General features: G+C 36.1%; 2 protein-coding genes across 2 annotated transcripts; both read left to right on the forward strand.

Moving 5' to 3' along the window:
• The first annotated feature begins 714 nt into the window (after positions 1–714).
• LOC123680192 lies at positions 715–12,124 on the forward strand. Its single transcript, XM_045617975.1, has 8 exons — positions 715–901; positions 959–1,118; positions 2,142–2,539; positions 4,070–4,257; positions 6,559–6,871; positions 7,932–8,324; positions 9,526–9,795; positions 11,612–12,124. Exons 1-8 carry the CDS (start codon positions 829–831, stop codon positions 11,854–11,856), a joined length of 2,040 nt encoding a protein of 679 aa, XP_045473931.1. The 5' UTR covers positions 715–828; the 3' UTR covers positions 11,857–12,124.
• On the forward strand, positions 12,036–17,317 carry LOC123679708 (pancreatic lipase-related protein 2-like). Its single transcript, XM_045617125.1, has 4 exons — positions 12,036–12,160; positions 13,710–14,063; positions 15,653–16,027; positions 17,095–17,317. The coding sequence occupies exons 1-4, from the start codon at positions 12,082–12,084 to the stop codon at positions 17,307–17,309; spliced, it is 1,023 nt and encodes a 340-aa protein (XP_045473081.1). The 5' UTR covers positions 12,036–12,081; the 3' UTR covers positions 17,310–17,317.
• Positions 17,318–17,423: the final 106 nt, after the last annotated feature.

Genomic DNA, 17,423 nt, shown 5'->3' on the forward strand with positions numbered 1-17,423 from the left:
AAGAAAAAAACTGAAAGAAGGGGAATCTACCAAGTCGGATCATTCCAAAAAGTTTCTTCGAAACGTTGATACTGCAAGATCTAAGAAATATCTGTGATCTTAGTATAAGCTGCTTACTGGCTTCCTCACGAGGCATTGTTGCCTCAGGAAGCACCCCATGAGAAAGGGTCCAGCAAAAAACATCAAGTGCAGATTCTGCAGGGAGGAGGAAGAAACTCTGGGTAACCTGATGACAGAATGCCTAGCCATCGCTAGCCAACGCTAACAATGCATTAGACAAGAGACTTGTAGAGTTGTTTCCCCTCAATTCGTCTGTAATGAAGAAGTGATAGCCGAGATTGAAGTCTTTTTCTATAACAAAGACGAATCTTTCTACAGAAGAGGTATTGAAGAGTTAGAGGAGCATTGAAATACCTGTATCACTCTTGAGGATGACTATGTCATCAACTAAAGTTGAATTAATGAAACAGACATTGTTTTCACAAGTTTGATCGGATAATTTAATTTTAAAATGGGAAAAACTATAAATTCTTTCCAAAAGTAATAAGTCGAACTTAATTTCACATCGATTTAAACTTTCTTATCAATGGCAGAAAAGTAACAGGAAATGGAAAAAAATATTCTCTAGAACTTGTAATTTCATCATTATTATAATTCATATAACAGGCGATAACATTCAACCTCTTGACGTTCAACTGTATTGTTCACTAAAACAAGTACATTCGGAACCAATAGAAACAATTTAAAATATACCATCACAAATGGAGTCGGCCACGATAAACAATGCTATTCGAGCATGTCACAAAGTATCAATAACGATTTGAAAACATGCGAATTTGGTATTCGATATTTTGCTTGATCTATAACTTGATAGTCAATGTACTGTGTAATAAGATAGCAGGTAAGATCGAGATTCAAAGAATTGATTTACGATAAAGATTAAATTTCAATTTTGAAGACCATAGGGCCGAAGAACCAATATTTTCCAAAACAATATCGAAATTTATTTCTTCGCTATCCGTCTTGGTTGATAAGGAACATATGGACGAGGAAGAACTTTGGAACGACACGATCATAGAGAAAATTGAAGAGAAAGTAAAATTTCAACTTTTCAATGAGTAAGTAGAGAAAAGAGCTGAACAGTTCCATTCAGTATATCCTCAAGAAATTTTTTCTATAGGGTGTTTTTTTTCGAGGTATATAACTTTAAGTTGGCATTACTGTTCAAGATGGCGACCGATTCAACAGCTGTCGAGTGATTTATTCTCAGTTTTGTTTGGCAATTCATCATGAATAGACTCACGCCTGAACAACGCTTGCAAATAGTGCAATTTTATTTTGAAAATAATGGTTCTGTGCGGAATACGTATCGCGCACTACGTCCATTTTATTTTGTTTAGCGATGAAGCGCACTTCTGGTTGAATCGCTACGTCAACAAACAAAACTGCCGCATTTGAAGTGAAGCTGATCCTCAAGTGTATGTCGAAACACCGTTACATCCAGTAAAACTGACTGGTGCGATTTATGGGCTGGTGGAATCATTGGTCCGTACTTTTTCAAAAACGATGATGGCCAGAACGTTACAGTCAATGGTGATCGGTATAGAGCCATGATTATTAACTTTTTCATTCCTGAATTGAACAACCATGATGTCCAGGAGCTGTGGTTCCAACAAGACGGCGCAACATGTCACACATCGTGCCACAATCGATTTATTGAAAGACACGTTTGGTGACCGCCTAATTTCACGTTTTGGACCTGTGAATTGGCCTCCAAGATCTTGTGTTTTAACACCGCTAGACTACTTTCTGTGGGGCTATGTGAAGTCATTGGTGTATGCAGATAAGCCACAAACCTTTGACCATTTGGAAGACAACATTCGCCGTGTTATTGCCGATAAACTGCCACAAAAGTTGGAAAAAGTCATCGAAAATTGGACGTCCAGATTGGACTACATCCGAGCCAGCCGTGGCGGTCATATGCCAGAAATCATATTTAAAATGTAATGCCACAAGATAATCTTGCGGATAAATAAAATTCATGTCAATCGAATGATCCATTATTGTTTTATTGTAATTTAAAGTTCTATAGCTCTAAAAAAAACACCCTTTATTTCAACACAGTTCATTATTTTTGGCAGGCTATATCCTGAGGGGAAGTATATCAATACTACTGAAGATATAAAAAGCAGTGATATCACTAAAGACCAACCAGTTATATTCATAACCCATGGATGGTTATCTGGAGGACGTGAAGATATGTGTACAACAATAAAAGATCGATATTTGAGCCTTAGAAAAGTGAATGTCTTTATCGTCCATTGGGATGTAATTGCTTTGAGCTACCTATATATGTTAGTGGTGAAGAAACTACAGCTCATAGCAGACTATTATGCCGATTTCTTGATGAAAGTTATTGCTTTGAACAGCTTAGATCCACAAAATATTCATTTGATAGGACACAGTCTCGGTGCCCACTTATCTGGACTGGTTGGAAAAAAATTGGCATCCAACGGAATGAAGGTTGGAAGGATTACAGGTTAGTAAGTACAGAGGGCAGCATAATCAGAAGGTTTTTAAAAAATAATAAATACACTGCGCAAAAAAATTAACGCACATTCTGAAAATCTCAATTTTAATGAAAGTTAACTATACATTGACTTCATAACTTATTTTTTATTATTTCTCGGGAAGGTCTTGAACCTAACAAGACACATTGAATGGAAGAAAAATTCAGGATTTCACCGAATCGTATGTGAAAGAAAATAAATAAACAATTTTTAAAATACTGGAATGCTGATAAGTGATTTAATACTTGGTATTTCCACCCCTTGCGTTAATTACAGCTCGGCAACGACGGTTCATACTCAAAATGAGTGATCTTGAAATGTTCTGATCTAATCCTTCCCAGATTTCTCTGAGTTGGATTCCTAAGTGATTTAGAGTAGCTGGATGATTTTCTGAACTTCTCAGCCTTCTATTGAGGTTGTCCCAAACCTGCTCAATCGGATTGAGATCTGGACTTCTTGCTGGCCATTCCATTATCGCCCATAAAAATGAAATTTTCACCAATGTATGGGGCAAATGGCACTACATGCTCTTCAAGAATGTTCCTTATATACCTATCAGCATTCATAGCTCCATTATCAACGACCACTAGGTCTGTGCGAGCAGTCAGAGATATTCCACCCCATACCATAAACGATCCTCCCCCGAAACCAGTAGTATTCAGGAAATTGCACTGAGCATATCTTTCATGTGGACGTCTGTATACAAGGGAACGTCGATCACAATGGTAGAGGCAGAATCTAGACTCATCTGTGAAGAAAACTCTTTCCCAATCAGCCTCTTCCCAATGGATATGGCGATTTCTTATTGTCTGAGTGCTAATTTGCACCCCATGAGTTTGCTCAAGCTGATTTTGAAGGAGGCGAGCGGTTGCAAACCGTTGTCTCAACGAAGAAACTCTCAAGTAACGTTCTTGAATGGCAGTTGTTACCCGTGGTCTACCCTGTCCTGGTCTTCGGAGATTCATACCTGTCTCCCTGAATCGCTGCAACATTCTGGACACACTTGTATGGGAAACTCCAAACCTTTCTGCAATTCTTGTGTATGTCCACCCTTCTTCTCGCAAAACTACCGCTTGGGCACATTCCTCTTGGGTCAAATTGCGTGTTTCGCGTTGCATAGCGATCCAGTGTAGAAAATCAAACGAAAGAAAAACTATTGATCACTAGAATTGATCGAGAACAACTGATTTCAGAATGGAGCCAATACATTCAAAATCTGATAATCTCATCTTTTTTTATTCCTGCTGGGAAAAAACATCTGTATTGAAGAAAAACGTTGAAAGTGGATAACATATGCATGCATAATTCTGATAAAAATAATTATCATTGAGAACACCTTCAGTTGTAGAATAAATTTGAGATTTCCATAATGTGCGTTAATTTTTTTGCGCAGTGTAGTTCATTTTTTTTACACAAGTACTATTGGTTTTTCAACAAGAGTAAAGAAAAGATAAGTGAAAGCCTTTATGTTATCCATCATTATCTCGGTGCTATTTCAGGTTTAGATCCGGCTCTCCCAGGTTATCAGGATTATTTTGGTTTTGAGAAATTAGCTAAATGGGATGCTAAATTTGTAGATATCATACATACATGTGGAGGTAGTTTAGGAATGATGGAGCCTCTTGGACATGTAGACTTTTATCCAAATGGTGGGTCTTTTCCGATGCCAGGATGCGAAGGATTTTGGGTAATGTCCTTTTATGAGACAATTATGCAGATCATAAGGATCTTATTGAATATATATTATATTTGTTTTGATATCCATTTGAACTTTTTTAAATCCATTTTTATTGGATTATATATTCTAGTGGAATTTGTGAATCCAAAAAAACTTTTGTTCTTAACCCTACCTATTCATACAAACCCAGGGAGGCCGTCGATGCTGTTAACGAAACCGACGACATCCTTAGGAGCCTTGGCTATTACTTTGTGAGTATCCAGAACTGACTTTCTTAGGCCAGTCAGTCCCGGATATTGGCAAACTATATGTTCGACTATTTCTACTGCCTTTCCACAGAGCTTGCAAATCTCATCTGCTGACTTAGCCTTGCGGTACATAAGGTATTAGCACCAACAGTGTCCTGTCAGCAGACCTACTATTACTCGAAGCTCCGCTTGTGGTAGCTTCAGGAGCTTCATGGTATAGATCGGTAGAAGCACCACAAATTTCTTTGGCTGAGCAAGACCCGGAGTGTTTCTCCAGGGGGGTTTTTCTATTGTCCCTCTCCCATTGTTGGACCATTGCCTTATATTGGTCTTTTCTAAGCCCACAGAAGGACTCAGGATCAACAAGTGTTAACCTTGATGCCCTTTTTGCAAGTTCATCCTTCACATTCACAAAGCCCTGGTATCCATTGTAGAGTTACTTCATTTCCTCTGGACAGTTGCTTTATGGTATTACGCCACTCCCATGTTAGTAGAGACCTCTGACAATATGATTCCAGGGATCCCAGAGTGGTCTGGCTGTCCATAGTGATGTAAATACGCGCCCCTTTGAGGTTTGTTTTCAGACTCTCTTGGGCACAAGTACAGACAGCTTGTGTCTCGGTTTGCAATATAGAGGGCTCACTTCCCAGGGATGTAGAGATCCTCATTTCAGGTCCATATACCCAAATACCTGTGCCTCTTTCTGATTTTGATCCATCGGTAAACCATATGGAGGACTTTTTGTCCAAACAATTTCATTGCACTGATATGATCATCAATGACCGTTTCAAAATGTACTTCGATATCGAATATTGTTGGCATCATATCTGGGGTTTTGCCAAGAGGTTGAATTTAATTGATTCAATATCCTCATATGTCTAATCCTGTATCCCGGACGGAGATTTCTACTGCGGAATATTCTTATTACTTCCAGCAAGCCACAATTCCTCGCATGTAAGTGTGAGGGAGGTAAATCAAGTAAAGGGTGTTTTTTTAGAGCTATAGAACTTTGAAATGCAATAAACAACGATGGGTTATTCGATTGACATGAATTTTATTTATCCGCAGGATAATCTTGTGGCATTACATTTTAAATATGATTTCTGGCATATGACCGCCACGGCTGGCTCAGATGTAGTCCAATCTGGACGTCCAATTTTCGATGACATTTTTCAACATTTGTGGCCGTATATCGGCAATAACACGGCGAATGTTGTCTTCCAAATGGTCAAGGGTTTGTGGCTTATCCGTATAGACCAATGACATTACATAGCCCCACAGAAAGTAGTCTAGCGGTGTTAAATCACAAGATCTTGGAGGCCAATTCACAGGTCCAAAACGTGAAATTAGGCGGTCACCAAACGTGTCTTTCAATAAATCGATTGTGGCACGAGCTGTGTGACATGCTGCGAGTCTTGTTGGAACCACAGCTCCTGGACGTCATGGTTGTTCAATTCAGGAATGAAAAAGTTAGTAATAATGGCTCTAGACCGATCACCATTGACTGTAACGTTCTGACCATCATCGTTTTTGAAGTAGTAATGATTCCACCAACCCATAAAGCGCACCAAACAGTCAGTTTTTCTGGATGTAACGGTGTTTCGACATACACTTGAGGATTAGCTTCACTCCAAATGCGGCAGTTTTGTTTGTTGACGTAGCCATTCAACCAGAAGTGCGCTTCATCGCTAAACAAAATAAAATGGACGTATAGTGCGCGATACGTATACCGAACAGAACCATTATTTTCGAAATGAAATTGCACTATTTGCAAGCGTTGTTCAGGCGTGAGTCTATTCATGATGAATTGCCAAACCAAACTCAGAATAAATCACTTGACAGCTGTTAAAGCGGTCGCCATCTTGAACAGTAATGCCAACTTAAAGTTGTATACCTCGAAAAAAACACCCTTCACAACCTCAAGCGCTGCTGTGGATGTTGTGTGTATAGCTCCCGTATGCATTGATTTTAAATCTTGCAATGAATTGAATCTTATTTGGCAATATCAGTTGATTTATCACATCAATTATTGAAGCTGCTCAATGAAATCAATACTTTTCAGTCACAAAAACAATGTAGTCACAGTAGGAGCTGGCAATATTTCGCAGAAAGCATAAATCACCCTTTTGTAGCTGTTAAATGCGTATCCTTCGATGCATTTCAAACTGGAAGGTGTTCACAGGATTACATTGAATTGGGAAATAATATTTCAACGAAAGCTCGAGGTTCTTTCTACTTCAGTACAAGTAATGTTTCTCCATATACGATGGGAAAAAATGGAACTCTGTATTCAACTAAAAAAATAGTAGAGGAAACTGCATCAGAATCGGCATCTAATGATCTCTTTTCTTGTCAATTATCGTGTAAAAAGCAATAAAGAACTGAAAGATTTCGTTTATTTTTATTACTTCACATAATAGGGCTGAAAATTTGACCTGAGTCTTATGATTACTCTTTGAATTATATGCTAATGATGTATTTATGACGACTTCTTTTAATTGTGTATGAGATTGAGTGTAATTAGTATAATATGATGACGTTTGATGTTAATTTTTTGTTCGGAAATGATAAACTGACATATTTGATTCAGTTTTACACCTCTGATTGAGAATCATCATTGCTGTTACGATGGATACATGTGAGTAAAGAAACTATTTATTTCTATTGGTACAAGTATTTTCAACTACTTATTCAAATATTACTCAGTTGCGATGTGGAGGGTTTTTCAATAAGGGGTTTGATTTTGATATAAAAAAACAGTACATTTTAAGAGCAATCAATAGATGTTTATTCAATCATCTTTTCATGATCAATTCGTACATTTTCAGCTGTATGTCCTCGATAACTTCATGAATTACATCGCACACGGTTTCGATTCTTCACATCACTAACTAGTCCCAAAAGCTCAAACTTTTTCATCATTTTCACCATTGCCGGCCGAGAAGGTGCTTCACGACAACCCAAAAGTGCTTTAATTTTGCGAATTTTTATTGATTTCAATGCGTTTTAGAAACTTGTATTGTTCCATTTTTAGTATTGGCGTAGTTTTTACTTGTCAAATGTTAAAATATCACAGCTGAAAAAAAGACAGCTGTCCAGAAAGCGGGATATTCAAAATAAAACCTCTTATTGAAAATCCCTATTCTAGGCCAATTGAAATGTCCCCGGTCTGATGCACAGATGGCGGTGCTAATATTAAATCCATATGATTTTCAGTTAGTACCAACCTTCAAACGATACGTGTCAAAATTTGATCGCTGTATAGCCCTCGAAGGCAACTATGTTGAATGATAAAATCGAATTTTGCCGAAAAAATGTGTTTTACTATGGTAGACCGGAGACTTTTCAATTGGCCTGTTAGGTATCTAATAACTCAAGATGCCATAAAATTCATATCTGATTGAAATATATTATGCATTTTATCTTTTCTTTTAGTTTTCACAAAAAAATATCTACAGAACCTCCCTCCCATAAATTTCTCCCTAGCAGACGTTTCTAAGTCTGATGTTGATTATAAGCTCCACCAAAGAGAAGACAATGTAGGAATACCTGTAACGGAGCAAAATATTGCCAGTTCGATTACTGATGTCGATATTCCTACCATCGTATTGATTCACGGGTGGTCCAGTTACAACAAAAATGCATGGTACGAAAATTTCATACAGAGATATTTTCAACTGAAACGATGTAATATTATTTGTGTATATTGGTCACCTGCTTCAACCAAACCTTATTTGACTTCATCCGCTAGTACCAAGATGGTTGGAACTTTTGTTGCTGACTTATTGGCTGCTTCTATGATCTCCACAAGCAACATTCATATTATAGGTGAGTATTTACCTCTTTTTCCTGATTCCTCAAACAGTTCACAAGTACAGATTAGAATGGAAAATAACAAATTTCAAGCATCTTCCATTATTATTAGGTGTACAACTTTGCTTCTGTCGTTTTGCAATAGATGGCTGTAGAAGTAAGTGGTAGACGGAATAAATAACGGGTGTTTTTTTTCGAGGTATATAACTTTAAGTTGGCATTACTGTTCAAGATGGCGACCGATTTAACAGCTGTCAAGTGATTTATTTTCAGTTTGGTTTGGCAATTCATCATGAATAGACTCACGCCTGAACAACGCTTGCAAATAGTGCAATTTTATTTCGAAAATAATGGTTCTGTGCGGAATACGTATCGCGCACTACGTCCATTTTATTTTGTTTAGCGATGAAACGCACTTCTGGTTGAATGGCTACGTCAACAAACAAAACTGCCGCATTTGGAGTGAAGCTAATCCTCAAGTGTCGAAACACCGTTACATCCAGAAAAACTGACTGTTTGGTGCGCTTTATGGGCCGGTGGAATCATTGGTCCGTACTTCTTCAAAAACGATGATGGCCAGAACGTTACAGTCAATGGTGATCGGTATAGAGCCATGATTACTAACTTTTTCATTCCTGAATTGAACAACCATGATGTCCAGAAGCTGTGGTTCCAACAAGACGGCGCAAAATGTCACACAGCTCGTGCCACAATCGATCTATTGAAAGACACGTTTGGTGACCGCCTAATTTCACGTTTTGGACCTGTGAATTGGCCTCCAAGATCTTGTGATTTAACACCGCTAGACTACTTTCTGTGGGGCTATGTAAAGTCATTGATCTATGCGGATAAGTCACAAACCCTTGACCATTTGGAAGAACATTCGCCGTGTTATTGCCGAGATACGGCCACAAATGTTGGAAAAAGTAATCGAAAATTGGACGTCCACATAGGACTACATCCGAGCCAGCCGTGGCGGTCATATGCCAGATTTTATATTTAAAATGTAATGCCACAAGATTATCCTGCGGATAAATAGAATTGATGTAAATCGAATAATCCATCGTTGTTTTATTGCAATTTAAAGTTCTATAGCTTAAAAATAAACACCCTTGATAAGAGAAAATTCAAAAATGAAATCGAAAAAAAAACAGTTTTTGATTCAAAACTTTTCTGGTTTATGGTGATTTATTGTATGAGTTTTATTCGTCTTTAGGTCACTCTTTAGGAGCTCACGTGGCTGGTTTTGCCAGCAAAGTATTGATGAAAAAGGGAAAAGGACAGTTGAGGAGGATAACAGCTTTTGATCCTGCTGCACCTGCTTTCGAACATAAATATGTTTCGGATGCCTTCAGATTATCTTCAGGAGATGCTGCTTTCGTTGATGTTTATCATACCGATGCAGGTTGTTTTGGATACATTAAACCCATTGGTCATGTTGACTTTTATCCCAATAATGGAAGAAATCAACCCGATGAAAATGATGGTACAGTTATAATTTTGACCAATATTAAAGACTCATTCTGACTGCAGAATGTCCAAGAGTAGTTCAGAAAATCAAAGATCAATTTCAGAAAGGGCAATATGTATTTCAGAATAGGAAGAATGTTTGGGAATAGTAAATTTAATTTCAGAAAAACGAAATTGAAATTCAGAATGGAATGTTGAAATTCAGACACAGCAAATTATATTTCAGAAAAGGAAAATTGTATTTCAATTTATGTATATGTAATTGATTCTGGTTTACAATTTCTGAATTCCAAATTAGCGAATCCCAATTTATATTTTCTGAAATCAATTTTTCCTTTTCTGAATTACATATTGCTATTCTGAAATACAAATGACAGTTTTCAAATTGCAGGCCAATTGAAATGTCCCCGGTCTACCATAAACACATTTTTTTGGCAAAATTCGATTTTATTATTCAACATAGTTGCCTTCGAGGGCTATACAGCGATTATAGCGATCTTCCAACTTTTCGATACCATTTTTGTAGTACGATTTGTCTTTCGCTTCAAAATAGGCCTTAGTTTCGGCGATTAGTTTTTTACTGGCGCTAAATTTCTTTCCAGCGAGCATTCTTTTGAGGTCTGAGAACAGGCAAAAGTCGCTGGGGGCCAGATCTGGCCAATATGGTGGATGCAGAAGCAATTCGAAGCCCAATTCATGCAATTTTGCCATTGTTTTCATTGATTTGCGTCACGGCGCATTGTCTTGGTGAAACAGGCTTTTTTTTCTTCAAATGGGGCCGTTTTTTAACGATTTCATCCTTCAAACGATCTAATAACGCCATATAATAATCGCTGTTGATGGTCTGGCTCTTTTGGAGGTAATCAATGAAGATTAAACTTTGCGCATTCCAGAATACTGATGCCATAAACTTGCCAGCCCACTGTTGTGCTTTCCCTCGCTTTGGATTCGGTTCATCGTGTGCAGTCCACTCAGCTGACTGTCGATTGGACTCCGGAGTGAAATGATGGAGCTATGTTTCATCCATTGTCACATATCGACGCAAAAATTCAAGTTATTGCACTTAAGTAGCTTCAAACACTGCTCAGAATTATCAACACGTTGTTGCTTTTGATCGATTGTGAGCTCCCACGGCAACCATTTTGCACACAGCTTTCTCATGTACAAATATTCGTGAATGATATGATGTACACGTTCAGATGACATCTTCACAATATCTGCTATATCGATCAACTTCACTTTACGCTCATTCAAAATTATTTTGTGAACTTTTTCAATTTTTTCGTCGTCGACAGCCTCTTTTGGGCTTCCACTGCCTTCGCCGTCTTCGGTGCTCATTTCACCACGTTTAAACTTAGCATACCAAGCAATGATTGTTTATTTTTCTGGTGCAGACACCGGAAACTCTTCATCAAGCCCAGATTCTGCTTCGAATGTATTTTTCCCTTCAAAAAGCAATATTTTATCAGCACACGAATATATCTCACAAACTAATAGCTCGACTGCTGTCAAATTTTGACAAGTATCGTTTGAAGGTTGGTACTAACTAAAAATCATATGGATTTAATACTAGCACCGCCATCTGTGCATCAGATCGGGGACTTTTCAATTGGCCTTATATAAAGTTCCCTCTCAAGTTCAAATTCCTTATTCTTCCCTGATCCCATGATAAGGGATTACTCACCATAGTTCAATCACACTTTGGTGTAATATGGATTCACACTTTCGGGAAGCACTGACATCAAAATAGAATCTTGTGTTCTTAGACCATTTCAATACAATCTTCTCTTCGCCTATTGAGTGCCAATTTCTCATTTCAGTGTTGATTTCAGAAATATATGCTTCGACCAGAACCAATAGTCATAACCGTGCAATAAGCTATTTTGAGGAAACCATAAACTGTCAAGAATTCTATGCTTTTCCGGCTACTATAACTGTGAATGAATTTGAATATAAGCTGGATGTGAATTTCCAAGGAGAAAAAGTAGTTATCGGAGAACATATTCCACCTAGCACAAGAGGAGTGTTCTACTTCAAAACCAACTCCATATCTCCATATCTACTCAAAAATAATTGAATCTGTTCTACATGAATTTAGGAAACATTTTGATTATTAATGATGATGTTCTGCCGAATGAAAACACGAAACACACAAATTAAAGTTGGTTCACAAATGATTGTTTTCAATGTGAACATTTACGGTCTGCTGATTGGTGCATAATATTAGATACGTTTCAGAGTTCATTGTTGTAAAACAGGATATTAAAATTGGAGGGAAGATTTATTTAATTAATAAAAACCAATGTGTATTTGTATTGACGTAATGAAATATTGTTCAGATTTCATCATGTTGTTTATGCTTTCCTTCATTATCATGGCAGGTGAGGTTTTACCTATATTTTATCACCAATTTAAAAAAAATAGTTTTCTACCGAGGAAAAATAGGTGATTCAATGAATTTGTGATAATTGTGGTGATGAGTTCAATTGGTGAAAAAATAGGTGATTCAATGAATTTGTGATTATTGTAGTGATGAGTTCAGGCCATAAAAAATAGGTGATTCAATGAATTATTAATATTTGTAGTGATGAGTTCAGTGGATCTGAACGATTTTTGGAATAATATGATATTTGCAGGACTCTATACAATATTGGTTTTCAAAAATAACCCTGGGAATTAATTTTCTATTGAAAGGAAAAGCAGGTATAATAATTAATACTAGTCAAAAGGAAGTATGTAATATGAATTGATCACTCAAAAGTACTTTTGAAGCTATTTCGAAATTGGAACATCTGCCTCTATACCACCTCTGTCCTCTATAATACACTGTGTCCGTAAAGTATGGAACAAATTCATTTTTAGATAAACAGGTCATTTTAAGAAATAATGCTGAAACACGTCGATTTTTCATTTTAATTTACCGTATTTTAAAATAATAATCTAATATACAGGGTGAATTACTTTTGAGTAATGACGTCATCGTCATTTTTTTTAAATGAAACACCTCCATTCTGTCTCAATTTTCTGATTACTCTAGCTGAGCTGTACAAATGTATCACATGTTGATTCCAATTGGTACAGGGTGAACAAAAATACCATAGTTTTGTGTGTGCTTATAAAGTAACACGTAACATTCTTTATTAGTTAAATTAACAATTTTATCAAAAATACTTATTGTCTAACGGCAATTGGTTTGAATGTAACATCCTGTAATTTGTTACATTTTTAGATTAATAAAAATATATAAAAATAAGAAATAATTTCTTTCATATTCTGTCTGCTAGACCACAAGTACCAAACATGTTTGGAAACAGCTCATTTTTATTAATCTAAAAATTTAACAAACTACAGGGTGTTACATTCTAACCAATTGCCGCTAGACAATAAGTATTTTTGAAAATATTGTCAATTTAACTAATAATGAATGTAACGCGGTACTTTATGAGCACACACAAAATTATAATATTTTTGTCCACCCTGTACCAATTGGAATCAACATGTGATACATTTTTGGAATCAGCTCAGCTAAAAGTAATCGGAAAATGCATACAAAATAGGGGTGTTTCATTTGAAAAAATTGAACAGCATTATACAAGGATCCAAATTTGATATCAATGAAGAAACAGGAACAAAAAGCTACTATCACTACATTGCACAATCACAAACAACAAAATGAGAAAAAGAAACAGAGAGAAGATATCAAAATAAAGGAAATTCAGATTACTATTTCTATAATCCCCAAATCAGTTCAACTCAGTGAGTAATATGCCCCAAAGGAAATTTTTCTATCCTACAGTAATTGACTGACGTCGAAAAATAATATTTTAAATGATAATAGGGTAAAGATGAATAAAAGCATTATTGTTTTGTTATTCGAAATTTTTTTTATTTAGGAAACTTCTTATACACATTTTTTTATTTTCATTCTAGTTGTTTCACAAGAGATTTACAATTTGTCAAACTTAGAGTTCGTTCAACTCTTAGAAAGAATGGTTTACGAAGGAGAAATCGATCTGAAAGAAAATGATATAAAATTTTTTTTATTGACGAGAAAAAAATCGGGATTCCCTGAACAGATCACTAGTGACAAGATTAATGCTTTCGATATTAGCAAGCCGACAAAATTTATCATACATGGATGGATCGAAAACTACAAAGTTGGCTGGTATACAGAGATGAAAGATGAATTTTTGAAATATGAAGATGTGAACGTAGTTTATGTTGATTGGGAAAAAGTAGCTAAGACGTTTTATATTTTATCAGCGAAAAATTCCAAACAAGTTGGTGAGTCCTAAACTCAGAGTAATAAACATAGTTAGAGGGAGCATCTGTCATTTTCAGTAGGCAAATTTTGTCCCCAACATGAACTATCAAATTTGACATGGAGCGCGCGGAAATGAAAACATCAGTGATATGATATTTCACTCAATTTGAGAGTTTCTCCAAAAAGAATGCACTTCATTAGTCCCATAGTTAACCAAAGTTTCATCTTAACTCAAAATATATTGAAATATACCTGAATAAAGAAAGTTTTTTTTAGAACTATAGAACTTTAAATTGCAATAAAACAAATTATTCGATTGACATGAATTTTATTTATCCGCAAGATAATCTTGTGGCATTACATTTTAAATATGATTTCTGGCATATGACCGCCACGGCTGGCTCGGATGTAGTCCAATCTCGACGTCCAATTTTCGATGACTTTTTCCAACATTTGTGGCCGTATATCGGCAATAACACGGCGAATGTTGTCTTCCAAATGGTCAAGGGTTTGTGGCTTATCCGCATAGACCAATGACTTTACATAGCCCCACAGAAAGTAGTCTAGCGGTGTTAAATCACAAGATCTTGGAGGCCAATTCACAGGTCCAAAGGTGAAATTAGGCGGTCACCAAACGGGTCTTTTAATAAATCGATTGTGGCACGAGCTGTGTGACATGTTGCGCCGTCTTGTGGAATCACAGCTCCTGGAGATCATGGTTGTTCAATTCAGGAATGAAAATGTTAGTAATCATGGCTCTATACCGATCACCATTGACTGTAACGTTTTGGCCATCATCGTTTTTGAAGAAGTACGGACCAATGATTCCACCAGCCCATAAAGCGCACCAAACAGTCAGTTTTTCCGGATGTAACGGTGTTTCGACATACATTTGAGGATTAGCTTCATTCCAAATGCGGCAGTTTTGTTTGTTGACGTAGCCATTCAACCAGAAGTGCGCTTCATCGCTAAACAAAATAAAATGGACGTAGTGCGCGATACGTATTCCGCACAGAACCATGATATTCGAAATAAAATTGCACTATTTGCAAGCGTTGTTCAGGCGCGAGTCTATTCATGATGAATTGCCAAACCAAACTGAGAATGAATCACTTGACAGCTGTTAAATCGGTAGCCATCTTGAACAGTAATGCCAACTTAAAGTTATACACCTCGAAAAAAAAACCCCCGTTATATCAGAAAATCAGAGAACAAACTTTTCAAGCACGCCAAACTACGTGAAACAACCGATGACATTAGGAGAGCAAAAGTTGCCAAACCTTGGATTTCAGATAGTAGATACAGAAAAAAATTAATATTCTGCTCATTATAAATTCGACAATAGAGAAAAATTGTGGATTCCAAATATTCAAATTTGCATATTTAATCGGAAATCACTCGAATAAATATATATATTTCATTCAATATAATAAACATTCATTACGATGTAGTAAAATTGTAGATTTGAACATTTATCACAATCCGAAAACGTAATCTAACCATGTTGGGGACATGTAAAAATTGCTTATACTCCCTCTATTTATGTTCATTACTCTTTAGACCTAGAAGAATAAATCGAACTACTGATTTCTGAAGTGAAACATTGCAGGTGAAATGATAGGCCGGTTCATAGTGAAAAATAAACTGCCCACTAAAAACTTGCATCTTATCGGACATTCTTTGGGAGCACACATTGCAGCTTTTGCCTCAAAATTCATCAAAAAAACAACAGGTAGGACAGTTTGGAGAATAAGCGCCTTGGACCCGGCTGGACCTTATTTTAGACTTCCTGATAAGACTGAGAATGACAAATTAGACAGAAAAGATGCTGAAATAGTAGATGTCATCCACACAGATGCCAAAATTTTTGGAATGGATGGATTGGTAGGAACTCTTGATATTTATGTTAATGGTGGTACTAGAAGACAACCCGGATGTGACGATGGAAGATTGTCACTCGACTTGCAGGTATCTCTGAAAAATAGTGAGTTCATTTTATGGCTATTTTTTCGGAAACCATGGTTTTCAGATGCACAAATCGTCAAAAGTCTTGGCCCCCTAGGTTTCTCAAGAAATAAACAATCTATGTTCTGATAATGATTTTCATTTAAGTGATAAGATACACACACAAACAATGGACTAGTTTTCATTTTTTTGTTAAGGATTCATTTTAAAAATTTAAGTAAAATGAAACAACTGAAATAACTTACTATATTTACATCTCAACTATTCTTTTGTTATCTATGTAAAACATTTTTTTGGTGAATAAACTTATTATTATTATTATTATTATTATATACATACATATAAATTACTTTTTTCTCTTTTTACTCCTCACATAAATATGTTTTGCCATTGATAGACTTCAACAACCAGTACTCAACTACAAACTGTTTATCAAACGTTTTTTAAATAAATCATCGTTATAAGTTGAACCATGATGAAGCAAACTCAAAAGTAGATACTTACTTGAAAAGTTTAACTCCTTTCATTTCAGCACTGACATTAGATGGATTTGAAGAAAAAAACTCCATCACTGCGAATATATCTATTTTAGGCAAATTGTCACTATGTCCTTTCACGAAGCCTTCTTCCATTATGGTGACATAAAAACAAAACTCGAGTTAAAACTACACTGAACAACTACAAACGGCGCGAGAGCCTTGGCGCGGCTAAGTATTTAAACGTAATATATGGTGTAGCGATCACAGGCAAGTGCCGTGACGTCACAGACCAAAGACGTTCAGCGCTAAAATACGTAAATTTAAATAATCTATTTCTCAGTCATTTATTGATGGATTTTCAAAATTTTTTCAATGATTTATCAGTTTTGCTCTATATTTTAATTCTATCGTGTCAAATATAGTATTATCAACATCACTAAACTAGTCCATTGTCCTGTTACATTCAACAAGTTGAAAGTTGATGGCGGGGCTAAAACTTTTGACAATGTGTGTATATTGTTCTGATATCGTCTTCTTTAAAGGTCATTTTTTTAGTATCATTTACTCATTCCATGTATTCAAATGAATACGAATTTTTATTTTTCAGGTCTATGTAGCCATGCGAGAAGCCATGCATATTTCATCCAGTCAATAAATAACGCAGATATTGTTTGTAAGAAATGCCACTCTTATGAAGACCTTGTAATTGATAACTGTAGTAGCAGAGACGTATACAGGATCACACATCAAAATATAACTAAAGACATGAAAGGATTATGTTCAGTGTCTACAACTTCTTATCCTCCTTATTTTGTAAACTGAGTTTTTCTTTATGTTATCGAATTTGTGGAAAAGACTTTTTAATAAAAAAATTTTCTCCAAAAAATATATTGATTATCTAGTAATATCAGTCTATAATCGTCAATCTACAAAGTT

This window comes from Harmonia axyridis, chromosome 5, assembly GCF_914767665.1.
Source record: "Harmonia axyridis chromosome 5, icHarAxyr1.1, whole genome shotgun sequence".
Classification (NCBI taxonomy): domain Eukaryota; kingdom Metazoa; phylum Arthropoda; class Insecta; order Coleoptera; family Coccinellidae; genus Harmonia; species Harmonia axyridis.